The following is a 16,708-nucleotide window of genomic DNA, read 5'->3' as shown; positions in this document are numbered from 1 at the left end:
TCTGAGGACACGGTTCAGATCCTGTACTGGCCGCCTGCCTCCCTGAACGCTCAGAAAATAAAGCTCTCATTTTTCAGCTTCCTCATCTGTAAAGTGAGTTTTCTCCACTTCCACCTCAAACCCAACAACATGAGCCTGTAGGAATTGTAAATTCAAACTATAGCAACCACTGAAAGTCTAAAAAAGTGCTCCGAGATTGCTGTTGGCGAAATGTCCTGTGTTTTCAGAGAAGTGAAAGCCACACAGCAGTGGGTTTACACTAGTAAGACCCAGCGATCCCCTTCACTGCCACGGAGTCTCAGAGTCTTGTCAAAACAAGCTGGAGACTTGGAGGCTTGGTCTTGGCACCAAGGTCCTGAAGGATCAGTGCAGAGGCCAATGCTGGCTCCTGCCTCACAAATGAACCCCCACAGAGGGTGAGAGTTAAAGTTTATCATCAGGGAGAAGAGAGCAGCTGAGAGTGAGGGCAGCACAAAGGGACTGTTGACACCGACACTGACACCGCAGAACAGGTCACCAGGGCTCCCACCTGACAGGAAGGGCCCAGAGAGTCATTTACCTGTTTGCTTAGGGTATGAAAGTGCTTTACAAAGAGGAGGTGGATGCAGGGGAAGCAGCATGAGCTGCTGGTTTTCTGCCTCTGAGTTTTCCCCCCTAGGAACCACGAAAGTCTCCAGCTGCATTGGGTGAGTGGTTGTCAGCCGAAGCCAAGCTTTCAGCAACGAAAGCCTTCAGGGTTGAAGCTCCAATCTGACTGCCTGGTGGTGAGTCCAGCCAACTACTGGTCTTACCAGGAACTTAACAATATATTAAGGCTCCTGTGACAGTATCTCTCTGTGCTGCTTCTCACTTTTTTTTGGGGGGGAGGAATGGGGGGTTTCGAGACAGGGTTTCTCTGTGTAGCCCTGGCTGTCCTGGAACTCACTCTGTAGACCAGGCTGGCCTCAAACTCAGAAATCCGCCTGCCTCTGCCTCCCAAGTGCTGGGATTAAAGGCGTGCGCCACCACTGCCCAGCTCTGTGCTGCTTCTTAAGGTTCAACATTAACCTCATCTACTCTCTGGTGTCCTGGGCAGTCAACACAGAACTCTTCATGGTACACTATGATTGGTAGTCAGTGCAGTGGTTGAGAAAGGGAGACTTTGCCCTGGGGAAACTGACCCAAGTAGGGCAAGTTGGTGAAAGGTAGAGGGATGGGTTAGTCCCAGGAACTATAGGACATAAGACACTTGTCCTTAATGACAGAGAAAGTCCTTTGGGGGAGCCAAAGTGCAGACAGAGCAAGCAGAATTTGGCACCTTTGTAAAAACGACAGAGTGCAAGACACTTTATACTGCTGGGGTTGAAACATTTAAGGAAATCAATCACGTGGGCTATCAGGAAGATTAGGGGATGATGATCAAGGAGTCAGGAAGGGCAGAAAGACACTTCCATACAAGGAGAAGCTTCCTCAGGGTGCTAGGGCCAGGAATCTCTATTGATGTGCACTTCCCATTTCCTGGACACACCCCACAGACAAACATCTTCAGAGGCAGCAGACTCACGCAAGTGTGGGCTCCACACCATATGCAGAACTCCTGATATGAAAAGCAGGAAATGGGACACTGAGAAACATCTCTCTGGTCAACTCCCTAACTCCTGACCCAGCTTGAGGGCTGCATAAGCATGCCCAGTCTTGCTTCTGCAGGCATTGATAAAAGAAACGAATAAGATTTCACATGCAGAGACAATATGCAGGGATGTTTTTCATCAGTTGGCATCCTTAGTGGTGGATGTCAGAGGTCTCTATGAGCTACAATCTGAAAGCCACAGGATGGTATTTACTTGCTGAAATCTAATTTCTAATCCAATGCTATTAAGAGTTGTGAAGAGCCGGGAAGATGGAGAGTACCATTTTTGTTCATTCTAGCCGGTGGGGGCGCAGTGCGAACTCTTTTGAGTCAGAGACCCAACTCTCACCACACAGAAGTCTGATGGCATTTGACCTTGGATTTCTTGGTTTATAAAAATGTTTATTTTTATAATAAATAATGTCTGTTATTTGTATGTTATCTAGCTTACAATTTTTAAAAGAGATGTTGGTCTTGCTATGTTGTTTGGGCCAACTGGAGACTGCTGGGCTCATGTATGCCTCTTGTCTCAGTCTCTGAATAGAAGGGACCACAGATACCTACTGCAGAGCTAAATTTGCAATTCGTGGACTTGTAGAACAACAACTCGAACATGTGAAGACAACAGAACTTTGGATCATTAGGTTTCTTTATTGGCTACTTGCAGATAAGAAAGACACGAACCTTGCTGAGAGAGAACGTGGGATTTTCACACAGCCCACCCCCATGTAGTTAATATTTCCAAAGCTTCTGTTTTATTTGAAGAGGATCTGGGGCTTGGAGATAAGGAAAGGATGAGAGATGAGGAAAGGAAGGAGGGAGCCTTGTCCCAGTGGAATGTGAAAGAAGACTGGGACACTTAGGGGATCACACATCTATACAATCATGGGACATTTACTGAGTGGGTCTCAGAACAAGTGTCCAGACATGTTGCGTAATTAGTGACACACCAACAGTTTGTCATATGTGTTGGCCAAATGGACAACTTTAGAGGTTAGGGATGATTATGTTATTATTAGACTCTAACAGGATTCCGAATGGGCTTTAATAACGTTAGGCTGACCCCAAGTCTCCCCAGTTCTACACACCATTTCTCTCACAGGACACTACAGCTCTTTGTGATTTTCCTGAGATCCCTTTAGCTCCTGGATCTTCTGGGGCAGAATCTTGGTCCAGAACTGCAGCCTTCTGGACTTCAGGGCTCGGCCCACAGCAGGCTGGGTGTCCAGCTTCAGATACTGCTCATTATGGTCAAACATGGGCCAGTGGGGTAGACCCTTGCTGTTGGGGTTCCTGTGGATATGCCAGCCAGCATAGGAGGTGAAAGTCACTCTTATCCAAGGCCCAGTCTACTAATTTCTGTCAGGTCAGTGGACCAATTAGGTCAAGGGTTGAGGAGTCTGATGGAGCATGTGTCCTTCCTTGTACAGGGCTACAAGTGCCACCCACTAGTGTCTGTTCCATGTGGAGCAAGGCTACCTGACCAGTTCTGTGTCTCCATCTCAGATAGAAAATCTAAAGAACAGTACCATAGCACCTGCCAAGTCACTGCAGTCTGACCAATAACCAATAGGTACAATATATCTAAGTGTGCCCTGGGGTGAGGTGGACTCTACCATGTGATGATGAATTATCCATGCATCTTAATGAGGTCATCAATTACAAATGGAGCCATAGATAGGGACCCACTACTGAGGAGGTTGGGGGAAGGGAGTGCTCTCACCCATGTCGTGCAAAGTTGGCCCAGTACTTCATCATCCTCCTGCTCAGCAGTTTCTCCTCCCCAGTGAGGTCAACTGTAGCCAATGGGAAGGCAAAGGTCCAGGTCCCAGTCACCTGTTGCAGCTGCCTACTTATGCTCCACAATCTCCATTCTTACTGCAGCCCGACCCTGAACTCTAGGTCTCTTTCCTTTCTCCCTTTACCACCCAGGATCCAAAAGCCACCCACACCTCTAATTGAATTCCTCCATGTTCATTTCTGCTCCAGTGTGTTCTTATTCCCTCTAGCGTAAGTGTGGTGGCTTGACTGTTTTGATTTCTACAGGCTCACATATTTGTATGCTTGGTCCCAGTTAGTGGAATTGTTTGGGAAGAATTAGGAGGTGTGGTCTTGTTAGAGGAGGTGTGTCACTGGAAATTGGCTTTGGGGTTTAAAAAGTCCACTATTCTAGCTCTCCCTCTCCCTCTCCCTCTCCCTCTCCCTCTCCCTCTCCCTCTCCCTCTCCCTCTCCCTCTCCCTCTCCCTCTCCCTCTCCCTCTCCCTCTCCCTCTCCCTCTCCCTCTCCCTCTCCCTCTCCCTCTCCCTCCCCCTCCCCCTCCCCTGCCCCTCCCCCTGCCCCTCCCCCCTTCCCCTCCCTTCTCTGCCTTGTGCTTATAGATCAGGATTTAATCGTTTAGCCATTGCTCCAGTGTCCTGTCTGATTGTATGCTGCCATTACTCCATCCATGATAACCATGAACTCTATCCATTTGAAACTGAAAGTTCCAATACATTCTCTCTTTCTTCTATAAGTTGCCTTTGTAATAGTGTCTCATCATAGCAATAGAAAAGTAACTAATGTAATAATAAATTATACCTAAAAGGGTCCAGATTCTAATCTGGGTGTGACTTTTAAGCAGGAAATGGTACACTCTTGATTATGTCTTTTCCCAGACCCTGATTTTCTCAACTGGACTAGAAGCTCATGTACCCTCAGGTACCCACCTGGAACCTCATTCAGCTAATAAAAAACAAGAAAAACTCACGTTTCATGCCCCAGAAGGAGTTTCCAAAGACAAAGGGAACTTCATCTCCATGGTCAGCTTTCACATGGGGTGGTCTGACATCTTTGAGGTAGTTGGCTTCATGACGGAACTCATAAAAGTAGACAGGGGCATGGGAGCCTAGAGGTGAGGACACATGGTGACATGACATTCTCTTACCTAGAGCTTTCCTGCCTAACCCTTGGTGACAAGGTACATTGGTATAAAGTTATCTAGTGTCTCAGTTGTCAAATATGTGGTTCCATGCTGAGCACTAGTTATGGGAAAGTGCTTGGCTAAACAGTGACCATGACCTTCCCAGCTGAGCAGTTTTGGCAAATCAATAGAGTAACAGAAACCTGTTTGCTTATCTGTACCTGGATAAGATGTCACTCTCTTATACTAGAAGGAAGAAATACTGACACCAGAGTTCTTCTAGAACCTGTGGCTTTGAGTCCCCTGCCCCCATTACATGTGTACTCACTCTGAAAATGTGCTACTTGGAGTGCAGGGATAATGAACATGAAGTCTCCCATCATCTCTCTGAACTGTGCTTGGAGAGTCTCTGGGTCCTCAGTGTCCCCCATGTACTCTTCCATTAGCAGGTCACCACACTCAGGAGGTAGCATCTACACCAAGATCAGGAAGAATGAGATCAGACAGGTTCTTGTTTTGACAGGCAGCTGCCTCAGTGTAAAGAATGAGTTTGGGGATGAGATAGGGTATAGGGGGAAGGTGTAAGTTCTTGGGAGAGCCCATCCATAACCACACACACACAAACCTTTGTTTCTAGGTATGCTATCTATGTAGAGGTCCTTTCTACTGGAGGCAGTACTCAAGATGTCTCACCATTTGTGTTGTTGTATTCTTCAGAACAGCCTGCAGGGTTTCTCTGGTTATTTTGTTTATAGTCTGATCAGAGCCCAGAATCTGGGAGACAGAGGACCGTTTTAGTGTAAGGTAGGATGGATATGAATCAATCTTCCACTGCCCAACATATGAGTCTCTGGACTTCTAGAGAATTGGAATTGTGTCTCACCATGGGGAGAAGCCAACCATATTCATCATTGTTGACACCAATGATGCTGGGGACAGGGTGAAAATCAGCGGAGGCCAGCAGCTCCTGAGGATGCTTGGGTAGGAACTCTCCATCCACCACAGCAGGGATGATCTTGAAGACCTGAGGAACATCCAAGGTCAGTGATGAAAGTGAAATCCATATATATTCTGTTATCTACTGAGAAAACTTAACCATTACCCCCTTTGTCTCAGGATGCTCCTCCACCCCTGGCAGAGATTCTACATATATTAGGATGTAGCTGGATATTTCCCCTGCTACATTTTACAATAAACTCGGTAATTTGGGAGGAGCTAATGTGGGAGGAGTAAGGAGAGGAAGAGGTAGAGCTAGAGGAGAAGGACAGATGTAGGAGCTATGGAGAACCATGCATGTATCAAGAACAGTCCTGGGTAACAAATTTTATCTAAGGTTATGTATTGGGTAACAACTCAAATTGTGTGGGCATCGTGTTAATTGAACATTTCCAAATGTATAAAGCCTTTGGATAATAATTAAGCTTTAGAGTCTTATTTCTACCGGGTACTGCATGGATGGCAGGTATTATCTGGGGTTCAGATGGCAGAGCCATCTCCCACACTGGAGTCTCATGGGTGCCAGGGCTGGTGCATCTGGCTGGTCTAAAAACAGTGACGAGAGCTCTTGGCCTCAGGTCTTGTTGGGAACATGGCGGCCCCATAAGAACAAGACAGATTGGGCATGCCATTCTAAATATTAACCTCTCAACATTAGGATATCCTGGTGTTTATCATACACACAGGATTGAAAGGATATCAAACAGAGGTAATGTGTTTAGAGTAGTAGGGACCAACTCCCATATCATATAGACCAGGTCCTCCAAGACACAATTCTCTCAACCTCATTAATAGCCAGAATCTCCTCTTCACTCTTGCTTCTCAGACAGCGCACCAGGGTCTCTGAGTCCATGGTCTCACAACCAGATAATATGGCCACCGTCTGCAAAGGGACCAGGCAGGAGTTGGTTCATTTTAGTAGGCAAGGAGAAGAGTTTTCCTAATCCCAATTGGCTACCACTGTGCCCATGTATCTTTGTGCTGTGTAGATTAGAGAAAGTATGAAATTTCAATTTTCTTGTTCCTCAGATGTGACAGCCAGAGGGGTCATTCTACTTAAGCATATTTAAAAATAAGCTATGTGTATGTTCATGTGTGATTTTGGGAGTGCCTGTACCGTGGTGTATGTGCAAAGGTCAGAGGATGCCTTTTGGTTGCTAGTTCTTATCTTCCATCTTGTTTGATAAAAGGTCCTTTATAGGACCTGTGTACACAAGTCTATCTTGCTTGTGGATTTTTCTGGCCTCTTTCTCTTATCTTACCATTGGAAGACTAGGATTACAAACTTGTTACCACATTCAGCTTTGTGTGTTTTTTTGGGGGTGGGATTTGAGCTCAGGTCCTTATAAACAAGGCAAGCGTTTTTATCTACTGAGCCGTATCTTCAGCTCATGCATGTTTGTTTTTGATGGATAATGAAAGCCACAGGGTGCTTATATATGCTTATTACACTCAGCTTGTATAAATCAGAAAGAAGTGGATTCTAACCCTCGAGTCTTCCAGAAAGTACTGGAAAGAAGCTACTTCCTATGCTCCTTGTTTTCCCCCACTGAGCAGACTTCCAGAGTATCAGAAGGTGAGGGCTGAAGCTGTAGGGTCATTGATAGGATGGCTGAGGTGACTCACTGTGTAGACCACCTTAGAGGTGTTGGAGATAAGGTCAGGCAGCAGGGCCACCCCACTCTCCATGATGGCACCGTGGAAGAGGCCCTGGGACATGGGGGACACAACATGTGAAGACACACTTGTGCCACCTGCAGACTGGCCAAAAATGGTGACATGGTCAGGGTTGCCTCCAAAGTGGGCGATGTTCTGCTGAACCCAGCGTAGGGAGGCCACTTGGTCCAGATATCCCCAGTTGCCTCTGGCGTGCTCATCTCCAGAGCTGAGAAGTGGCAGGGAAAAAAAGAATCACAGGGCTTTCTTATTTCTGTTTGTCCACTACTGTACAGCACAGGCCAGCCCCAGGCTCACCTGAAGAAGCCCAGGATACCCAGGCGGTACTGGATAGTGACCACCACCACATCTTCAATGGCTGCCAGCATGGATGCATCATGAATGGAAGCCATGCCCATAACCAGTGCACCACCATGGATCCATACCATCACCTGTGGAGATCAAGTCAGAAGCTAGGAGGTTCCCACCCAGCTCAAGCTCCACCTGGAGCTCAAGTTTTACCTAATACTTTGTCTCAGTGTTCCTAGACACACAGACAAAATCTCCCTCAGGATGTCTTCACCGGGGCCACATACAGAGCCCTGGCTCCATCGGGATACTTGTTAGTCTCTCTGCCTCTCTCAGAGCCTAAGCCTGCATTAATGGCTCTAAATCTGGAGCAGAGACACCGCTGCTCTCAGATTCCTCTGAAATGAGATAAAATAATCAGTGTCTCTTTATTAATACAAAACTCACTGGCACATGGTTGGCTATATTATGTGATGTATGCCTTTAATAGCAGAACCCTGGGACCTTCTCCACTTCTCTGCCCCAGATCCAATTCTCAGGGTTGCTTCTAGAGCTGTAACAGAACACTAGCTGCAGTTTCTCATCCCCTGTCTTCATCTCCTGTGGATCCTTCAGACTATTCCTCATGACCTTCCCTCGACTCCTCATCCTTGGGACCCAACTGCCAACTCAGGGGCAACCACCAGCAAAGCCTACCAGATGACCAAGTAGATTGCCTGTAGATTTTCACTCTCTTTGTTACCCTAGACCCAATTCTCAGAGTCACCCCTAGCACTGCAACAGACAATCTCCCCCTGGCCTCCCCTTCCCCAAGCCTCTAACACCAGCTGAGCATGCCAGTAAATGCACACAGCCACACAGTCTCTGAAAATCCAGGGACAGGGGCAGAAACCAAGGAAAACAAAGACCACCAAACAAAAACAAATTCAGAAATCAGTACCTAGACCTATAATCACCCCCAAACCAGATGCCTAGACACCAGTATAAGAACACAATGACAGGCAGGGCACTATGTCTCCACCAGAGCCCAGCTATTCTACCACTACAGGTCCTGAATATTCTAACAAAACTGAAACACGTGAAAGAAGACCTTGAAACCAACTTTATGAAGAAGATAGAGGTCCTTAAAGAGGAAATGTATAAATCCCTTAAAGAAATCTAGGAAAACAGGAACAAACGATTGGAGGAAATAAATAAACCTTAAAGAAGGCCAAGAAGAAGCAAACAGTTGAAGAAAAGAAATAAAACTGTTCAAGACCTGGAAATGGAAATAGAAACAATAAAGAAAACACAGACTGAGGGAATCCTGGAGATGCAAAGTGTTGGAACGCAAACAGGAACCGTAGAGGCGTGCTTCAACAACAGCATATAAGAGACGGGGGAGAGAGTCTCAGGCATTAAAGGCACAGGGAAAGAAATGGATAAACAGTCAAAGGAAATGTTAAATTTTAAAAAAGTTACATGGACATAAAACATCCATAAAATCTGGGACACTATGAAAAGACCAAACCTAAGAACGGTAGAAATAGAAGGCCAGACTCTCAGTTCAAAGACCCAGAAAGTATTTTCAACAAAATCAGAAAAAAAATTTTTTCTAATTTAAAGAAGGAGATACTTATAAAGGTATAAGTAGCATACAGAACATCAAATAGATTGAGCCAAAAAGAAGTCTGCTTGCCACATAATAATCAAAACTAAGCATATAGAATAAAGAAAAGATATTAAAAGCAGCAGGAAAAGAGGTCAAATAACATATAAAGGCATTACACCTGACTTCTCAGTGGAGACTCTAAAAACCAGAAGGGTCTGGACAGATGTTCACTAGACTCTAAGAGACCACAGATGCCAGCCCAGACTACTATACCCAGCAAAACTTTCAGTCACCACAGATAAAGAAAGCAAGATATTCCATTGTAAAGTCAAATTTAAACAATATCTATTTACAAATCCAGCCCTACAAAAGGCAACAAAAGGAAAATTCCAACCTGAGGATGTTAACTGCATCCATGAAAACACAGGACATAATCTTATACCAGCAAAACCAAAGGAAGGGAAACACACACACACACACACACACACACACACACACACACTATCACCACCAAGAATTTTGCATGAGAATGGATGCAACTAGAAAAAAATTCTTCTGAGTGAGGTAATCCAGACCCAGAAAGACAAATATGGCATGTATTCACTTGTAAGAGAATATTGTCTGTTAAGTAAATTAAAGTCAAGCTATAATCCAAAGACCCAGAGAGGTTAGGCAAACAGAAGATGCATGGACCTCCCTGGGAAAGGGAAATAGAATGGATTTTGGGGGTGGGCTGGAGAATGGGTGGGGATAGGAGTGGTAAGGGTCAGGTGGGGAATATGGGGAGAAAGCTGGAATTGGGGAGCATTGGGGGTGGTGGTGTGGAAACCTAGTGCAGTGGGAATTTCCTGGAATCAATGAGGGTGACTGACCCTAGTGAGGACTCCTAGCAATGGAGGACACAGAGTCTGACATCTTTTGTAGTCAGGCAAAGCTTCCGATGGTGGGACTGGGTTGTATTTGGTTGAGTTGTTGGCTGAGGAGATCCAGTAGAGATCCCTAAGCAACCCATGCTGATGCTAGGACAGAAAGTTGCTCTCTGAAAACTAACAGCAGGATACCATTGCCAAGACAATATCCTCTCAGTTCCTCAGATGCAGAGAGGGTGAGCTAGTGCCTGCATGGAGCCTTCACTCCATATACATACACGTACACGTACACGTACACGTACACGTACACATACACATACATATGTTCTAGTATCTTTGATTTGAGTAGGTACTCTGTAAGATATGGAAAGAGAAACCTGGACACCAACCCACCCAGAAAAACCTTACCCTATAATCTGTTCTGCCCTCAAGATGTGCCCGGACAATGGTAGCTCAGAACTTGTGGGAGTGACCATGTTTAACTTGAGGCCCACACTAGGAGCAGAAACTCATGCCCTATAGATAGATGGTCAGGAACCAGAGACTGGATAGTCCAGAGAACCAAACATGACTAGCAATAAAAATAAAAATAATAAATAAATAAATAAATCAATGAAGTGATGTCTATTGATCTTCTGCTATAATTATGGATCAGTGCCTTGTCCAGTTGTCATAAGAGAGTCTGCCTCTGGCAGCAGATGGGAGTGAGTGCAGAGACCCACAGCCAGACACTATGCAGAGAGTCTAAATTGGAGGTTTCCAACAGATCCCTCCTCTTGGAGATCTGGGAACCCAGCGGAAGAAGGAGGGGAAAAATTATAGGAGTCAGAGGGGATGGGGGACACCAGCAGAACATAGCCCACCAAAGGAACTAAGCAGGGCTCACATAGGCTCACAGAGACTTAAGCAGCAAGCACAGGGCCTATATGGGTCTGCACCAGGTCCTCTGTGCATATGTTATAGTTATTAGCATGGGGGTTTTGTGGTACACCTTAACAGTGTGTGTGGGCGTATCTCTGACTCTTTTGCCTGCCTTTGGGAGTCTTTTACTTCTACTGGATTGTCTTGTCCAGCTTTGATATGGGCGTTTGTGCCTAGTCTTATTGCATGTTGTTATGCAGTATTAGGTTGATATCCCTGGGAAGCCTGCTCTTTTCTGAAGAGAAAATGGAGGTAGAGAGTGGATCTGGGGGAAAGGGGGCTGGAGGGAGCTGGGAGGAATGGAGGGAGGTGGAACTGTGGTCGGGATGTGTTGTATGAGAGAGAATCTATTTTTAATGAAATATATATTTATTTAATATAATAATATACAAATAATATAAATATATATTTATATGTATTGTGCAATATATATTTTATATATAAATTTAAAAATATTTTAAAGTTTTAAAATAAATGGTCAAATATATAATGTATTTTAAAATTTATATATTATATAAACATATAAATAAAAATATAAAATATATTATCTATATCAAAACTCTGGAATTAGATGTCAAAGATCTCTGAATTCAAGGCCAACCTGGTTTACATAGTAAGTTCCAGGCTATCCAGGGCTACAAAATGAGATACTTTCAAAAAATCAAATCAAACCAAACAAAACCAAACCGAATCAAACCAAACCAAACAAAACCAAGTCAAACCAAACCAAACCAGACCCACATCCACATTGGCACAAATGGGTAGTCCATGATCATAAATTGGCATGACCTCAGTGTTTAGCTCTCGGGCCTTTGGTAGGTAGTGTGAGATTTTAGTTGATCAAAGAGACACAACTTCTAACTTCTCAGAGTCTTTAGATCTCTGTGTCCCATAACCAGGTTTAGTTTGCACCAAGGCAGAGAAAGTCTTCCTGGATATGATAGGGAGAGCTCATCAGGGCTCAGATTGAGTTTCCCAATCTAGCCATCTTGAAGAAACGCACTCCCATCCACGCCAAAGCAGGCTGCGGCCTGACACTCACAGGCAGGTTAGAGCCCTCGTGGGCATGGGCTGGTGTGTAGATGTTGAGATACAGGCAGTCCTCAGAAGTGGAGATGGGAGGCACGCTCAGTTTCATCATCTCCAGACTCTCTGAACTCACAGTTTCAGAATTTTGTAGACACCTAGGGACAGTGACAGACAGGTATTCCAAGAGATGAAATACAGAAGTTAAAAACAGACCCTGAATATATATTTGCTCCCAGCCGTCAGTATTTAGCTCTCAGGCCTCTGGTAGGTAGTGTGAGATTTGAGTTGATCAAGAAGGCACGACCTCTCTCTGCCCTGTGATGTCTTGATAACACGAGATCCCTCCCTGAAATCTCTTCCCATCAAGATAAAGGTCACAGGCTCTGGGAAAACTGGTATGGATCTCAAATTTCCCCTGAGGCTGCCAGATGGGAGGGGCCTTGGATCCTGCTTCTCCTTTGAATGGGACGTTTCACAGATCAATGTTTCCATCTGTGAAAACTATTAGTATGTGTAATGATACCACTTCTTTTTGTACTGAGGCCTGGTATTGAGCTCTGTACCCAGATAGCCACTGCATTAATATACAGGGTGGTGGGACATCCTTCCTTTCAAGTTCAGACTCTCAAAGAACTGTCTTTTTCTCCAGAATCTCCATTTGGAAGACATGTACCTGTTTCTTGGCCAGTGGTACTTAGACATTTATAGGCTGGTACAGTGATAGTGGAAGGTGATTTTTTCGAAGAAACCATTGTTGCCTTGGCCTCTCTCTGGCACCGGCAGAATATCCCCATTACAGGGAGAATGCAGCTGAGGGGTGGAGATGGAGAAAGCACTGCAGCCCGGCTCAGAACTCTGAGATCCTGCCCATTCCAGGGCCTGAGTTCCCTGGGTCTCAGGAGAACTTACCTGGGTGGGTAGGTGGTCCCACTCCTCACGCCACTCCATGGTTCAGGAGGTTGAGGGGGTGCAAACCTCAGCTGGCCTAGAGGAGGCTTGGCAAAAGGAATTCCCAGGAAAGTGTGGACACCCACTCCGGTGTCATTCAAGTGGACAAGACTGCCCTGAACCTGTCCTGTATGCGTGGTCCTGATGGGGCTGGCTGAGTCTTCACCTGTGAGTGACATATGATATCAAGGTTGGGTTTGTCCAATCATCCACCTTCAAACTATCGGTGCTGCTACTTTCTTGTTAGCCTTAGCTCAGCCTTCTCCAAATATCCTGGTCTCCAAATACTGGTAACTGCCAGGCACCAGGTTATTTAACCAGGCTCACTGAGGGGCCTTGGTTCGAGGATGAGCTCCTAGTAATACATTTTACAGTGGATGCAATTCAAGTGCTGTGAGAGAGGAATCCCTGGGGGTTGCTGGCACCAGGTTCATTGAGAGAGCCTGTCCGGAGGGAATAGGGCGTAGAGTGATAAGGACACCCACATCATCCTCTGTGTTTGACAGGTACACACATCCACATACAGTTTGCACATACCACACAGGCATACACAACAGGCACATGTACATAAGACATGATTAAAAGTCACCCAATAATCCCAGGAAACCTAGGCTGTTTGAGTCCTGGTATTTGGTAAGATGGATGATGAGCTAGGCCCTCTTCCTCAGCCTACGTCCAGCCTTGGGCACTACACCAAGCCCTGATTCTCCAAGCCTAGGTTATAGGGAGGTATCCAGAGAGGCTCTCTGAGTGAAGTTCTCATGTCTCCACCCCACTCTAGGCTGCTGGGTTCTCTCTTCTCCGCCAGTTCCTGCTTCCATGGCAACTGTCTCCACAGTATCATGTTCCCATGTAGCAGAGTTTGGCAGACCTGCCCTATTTTCATAAAAAGAGTGAAAACCTTCCACACCTGATCAACATGGATTGCATGTTCGATGCTACTTGGTGTGGTACCAAGTAGCCAAGGCACCAGCCATTCCCAGGGACCAGAGGTTCTCATCCCTAACTCCTGCAACATCCTGTCTACAGGATATGGTGCCACATGACATATCTGTCTACAGAGCTCACTGAGGTAATGGACACTAATAACTGTCACTGCTACAACAACAGACAAAACCTGTTGAAATGGGTCTGGTAAGAGTCAAGCTACATCCAGGATGCTTTATCCACCAAGAGATGCTCCATGGAATCCTGTGTATTGGGATACGTTTTGTCAGGAGGTGGAAAAACACAAGCAATAAAGAGGCGCTTTTTGGCCAATATGTGAAAAATTAAAAAAAAAATCTATGCACAGATTTTAAAAAATGAAGCAGAATTGGAGTTTATTAGGCAGAGATTCTGAATGTAAAAAGCATATGGGGAAAGGATAACGTATCTCTAACTACACGAGTAGCCTTCCCAAGAGTCACTTTGTCTTTATGACAGTCATAAGTGCAAAAAGGGGGCCCATGAAGAGGAAAAAAAAAAGGAGTAGAAAATTACCCTGTAATTAAATGTTTAAAATAAAAAAGTCACCACTGATTGGATTGCCATCTGACTATGTATATGACACTTCAAATTCCTGATTTTGTTAAGAATTTCTGTCCAAATTTATTTCCAGATCTACCCTCACCCTTGTCTAGTAATGATGCTGGAATTGTTATGGAATTCTGTTTTTACACGTCTGCACATTTAACTTTTTTATTTTCCCAAGGTTCTTGTTATGTAGCCCAGGCTGGCCTGTAACTGAAAAGCCTTCTGCCTTTTCTGTGTCATCCAGCACGTTATTTACATGGATTTGCCAACATACCAGCTCACACCTCTCTTCTTAATCATGTGTGAGTCAGGATGGGGGCACAACTCTGTCCTTCTTATAGTTATTAGTAATTTTGAACCCAGGACCCAGACAAGAATGTTCAAATAAGCCACAAGGGAGTTGGGAAGATTATCCTGCCCAGAAGGTCCTGGTGACATTTCAGAGTCTGGACAACACCAGGCAAGAATCACAGTATGAAGCCAATATCATCTCCGCAGGGTAGATCTGATTGAGGCCTGGCAGGAGATCAGTATGGCTCACGCTTGATCACCTTTGGGTAGGAGTCACCTTATACACAATATCCTGCTGGCTCATCTTCTTGTAAGTTCAAAGTCTCTGTGGCAGGCCCAGAGCACATGCTCTTTTCCCTGGAAGCCAAGTTATGCCTTTTCCAAAGGTCAGAAAATGGGCGAGGGAACCCGGGCCTCTAAGTTTGGCAATTATTTGAAGGGCTGAAGAACTATAACTAAGGGCCTAGGGTCATTTTGGAGTATACCATGATGCTTTTCTGTTTAAGGATGTAAAACATCTGGAAATAAATGACTGCACAAAGGTGTGATTATTTTCACTATTACTCAAGGGCTAATAGCAGCTACAGTCAGAGGCACAGCCACACACAGATGAGGGAAATGGCCCATCTGCCCCTCTGTACTTCTTTCAGGCCCAGTGCTCTTACGAGCCTCTCATAACAAGCTGGTTCCTTAGGCATCACCAACTCTCTGTGAGCTTAGAGGCCACTTTCCCACTCTGTCATCTCTACTTGCTCCTCCCTCCTTACCATCCTCCCTACCACAGCTTCAGCCTCTGGCTCTGCAAAAAACTGGCAACTTTGGTCCCCATCATAAACGTAGGGAGTCTCACCATGCACATGGAGGAGAAACAGAAGACCACAGGCTACAGCAGTCAGCCAACCACGAAGTGCGTCCAGCGGCATGATCAGCTCTGGGGCTGGAGTCTGTGCTGCTATAGGATCCACTGAATGCCTTGCCCAGACAGATATTTGGATCCAAAGAGTTGTAGGCGGGAGCTTGGTGGGGCAGGGCAAAGTTGTTGCAGGAGAGCTGTATTCACTTGGTGGAACTGGTAGGAGCCAGGGCTCAGTAGGCGGGGCAAACTTTCTTCTACTGTGTGCATTCCTTTTTTGGCCTTGCAAGGCACAGCATAGCTTCAGAAGCTATTCTGGATATCAGCAACCCTCACCTCAAACCTGGAGTCATACATTTGTTGTCCTTGGAGTCACAAGCGCAGTGTGGGTGTTGGGCAGAAAGCAAGGAACAGAAAGCTGTAACTGCGGAAGCCGCGGTTGTTTTCCTAGTGAGGTGTGTCAGTCCACTGTCCCACAGAGGAGTGCTATGAATATTTGAGAACTGTGCTCTTGATAAAGAGAGAGCATGGGCAAGCACAGGGTCCTCTGAGCATACACCTTTCTCCAAAATTTTCTGTCTTCTTGAGTCACAGAGTCTGCATTCAAGGTCCCTCCTTCCTTACAGTGGTCCATGCCTACCCCTAAAGTCCACATATACCCCTCCCTAGGAGGCCATGACTGTTTTAGTGAAAGTCATTGAAACTATGGCAATTTGTTGTGCTTTCTAGTTACATAATAATTTTCCACCATGATACTTTATTCATGTATTTAATGTTTTAAAAACGCATCCACCCCTGGACATCCTCTCTTGTCTTATTCTAACTCTCATTTGTGATCCCGGACCTTACCAATTAGACTGTATTCTACCTTCCTATTTTAAAAGAATTTCATTTTAATTTTTACATCTTATATGTAATGTTTTTACCTTCATATATGTAGATGTATCCTGTGTGTTCTTGGTGCCCACAGAGGCCCAAAAAAGGCATTGGATCCCCTGGAACTAGAGTTAAGTATGGTTATGAGCTGCCATGTGGTTGAATGGAACTCAGATTCTCTGTGAGAGCAGCAAGTGCTATTAACCACTGAGCCATGTCTCTCCAGGCCTGGTTTAGCTTTCATGTTCTCTCATTCCTTCACTTCTTCCCTTCCTACCAACTTCCCTCAGATCATTTATTTAGGCAAATGTGGCATACTTTATTCATCTGCACATGAGCCACCAG

General features: G+C 45.3%; 1 protein-coding gene and 1 long non-coding RNA gene across 5 annotated transcripts; one reads left to right on the top strand and one right to left on the bottom strand.

The window, feature by feature from the left end:
* Positions 1 to 524: 524 nt before the first annotated feature.
* Positions 525 to 15,041, top strand: LOC143434966 (uncharacterized). 3 transcript variants are annotated; one of them, XR_013104869.1, is made up of 3 exons: positions 525 to 764; positions 5,372 to 5,549; positions 13,610 to 15,041. It is a non-coding gene; the product is annotated as an uncharacterized LOC143434966 (long non-coding RNA). The 3 variants fall into 3 exon arrangements; XR_013104867.1 differs by lacking the exon at positions 13,610 to 15,041 and adding an exon at positions 7,458 to 7,595 and having other exon boundaries at positions 526 to 764; XR_013104868.1 differs by lacking the exon at positions 13,610 to 15,041 and adding an exon at positions 7,458 to 7,595 and having other exon boundaries at positions 527 to 686.
* Positions 2,241 to 15,853, bottom strand: LOC117722905 (pyrethroid hydrolase Ces2e-like). Of its 2 annotated transcripts, XM_034522178.2 has the most exons (12): positions 15,485 to 15,845; positions 12,790 to 12,994; positions 11,894 to 12,035; positions 7,480 to 7,613; positions 7,132 to 7,390; positions 6,290 to 6,388; positions 5,393 to 5,533; positions 5,203 to 5,283; positions 4,838 to 4,982; positions 4,357 to 4,494; positions 3,333 to 3,405; positions 2,241 to 2,902 (listed from the first exon to the last, which is right to left on the bottom strand). In XM_034522178.2, the coding sequence occupies exons 1-12, from the start codon at positions 15,555 to 15,557 to the stop codon at positions 2,716 to 2,718; spliced, it is 1,677 nt and encodes a 558-aa protein (XP_034378069.1). In that variant the 5' UTR covers positions 15,558 to 15,845; the 3' UTR covers positions 2,241 to 2,715. The 2 variants fall into 2 exon arrangements, with proteins under 2 accessions (XP_034378069.1, XP_076771854.1); XM_076915739.1 differs by lacking the exons at positions 7,132 to 7,390; positions 7,480 to 7,613 and having other exon boundaries at positions 15,485 to 15,853.
* Between the last annotated feature and the right edge of the window lie 855 nt (positions 15,854 to 16,708).

This window comes from Arvicanthis niloticus, chromosome 18 (assembly GCF_011762505.2).
Source record: "Arvicanthis niloticus isolate mArvNil1 chromosome 18, mArvNil1.pat.X, whole genome shotgun sequence".
In the NCBI taxonomy this organism is placed as follows: domain Eukaryota; kingdom Metazoa; phylum Chordata; class Mammalia; order Rodentia; family Muridae; genus Arvicanthis; species Arvicanthis niloticus.
The sequence above is the reverse complement of the archived record's forward strand: the minus strand, read 5'-3'. Positions and strand labels throughout refer to the sequence as shown.

What these genes read in the sequence shown, in the direction of transcription:
- LOC117722905 (XM_034522178.2), bottom strand. Translation starts at nt 15,557, where the DNA reads ATGCCGCTGGACGCACTTCGTGGTTGGCTGACTGCTGTAGCCTGTGGT. An exon ending in CCAAGTAGCACATTTTCAGA is followed by an intron (nt 4,495 to 4,837) that starts GTGAGTACACAT and finishes CCTCACCTCTAG; the next exon opens with GCTCCCATGCCCCTGTCTAC. An exon ending in CTCCTTCTGGGGCATGAAAC is followed by an intron (nt 3,406 to 4,356) that starts GTGAGTTTTTCT and finishes CATTGGCTACAG; the next exon opens with TTGACCTCACTGGGGAGGAG.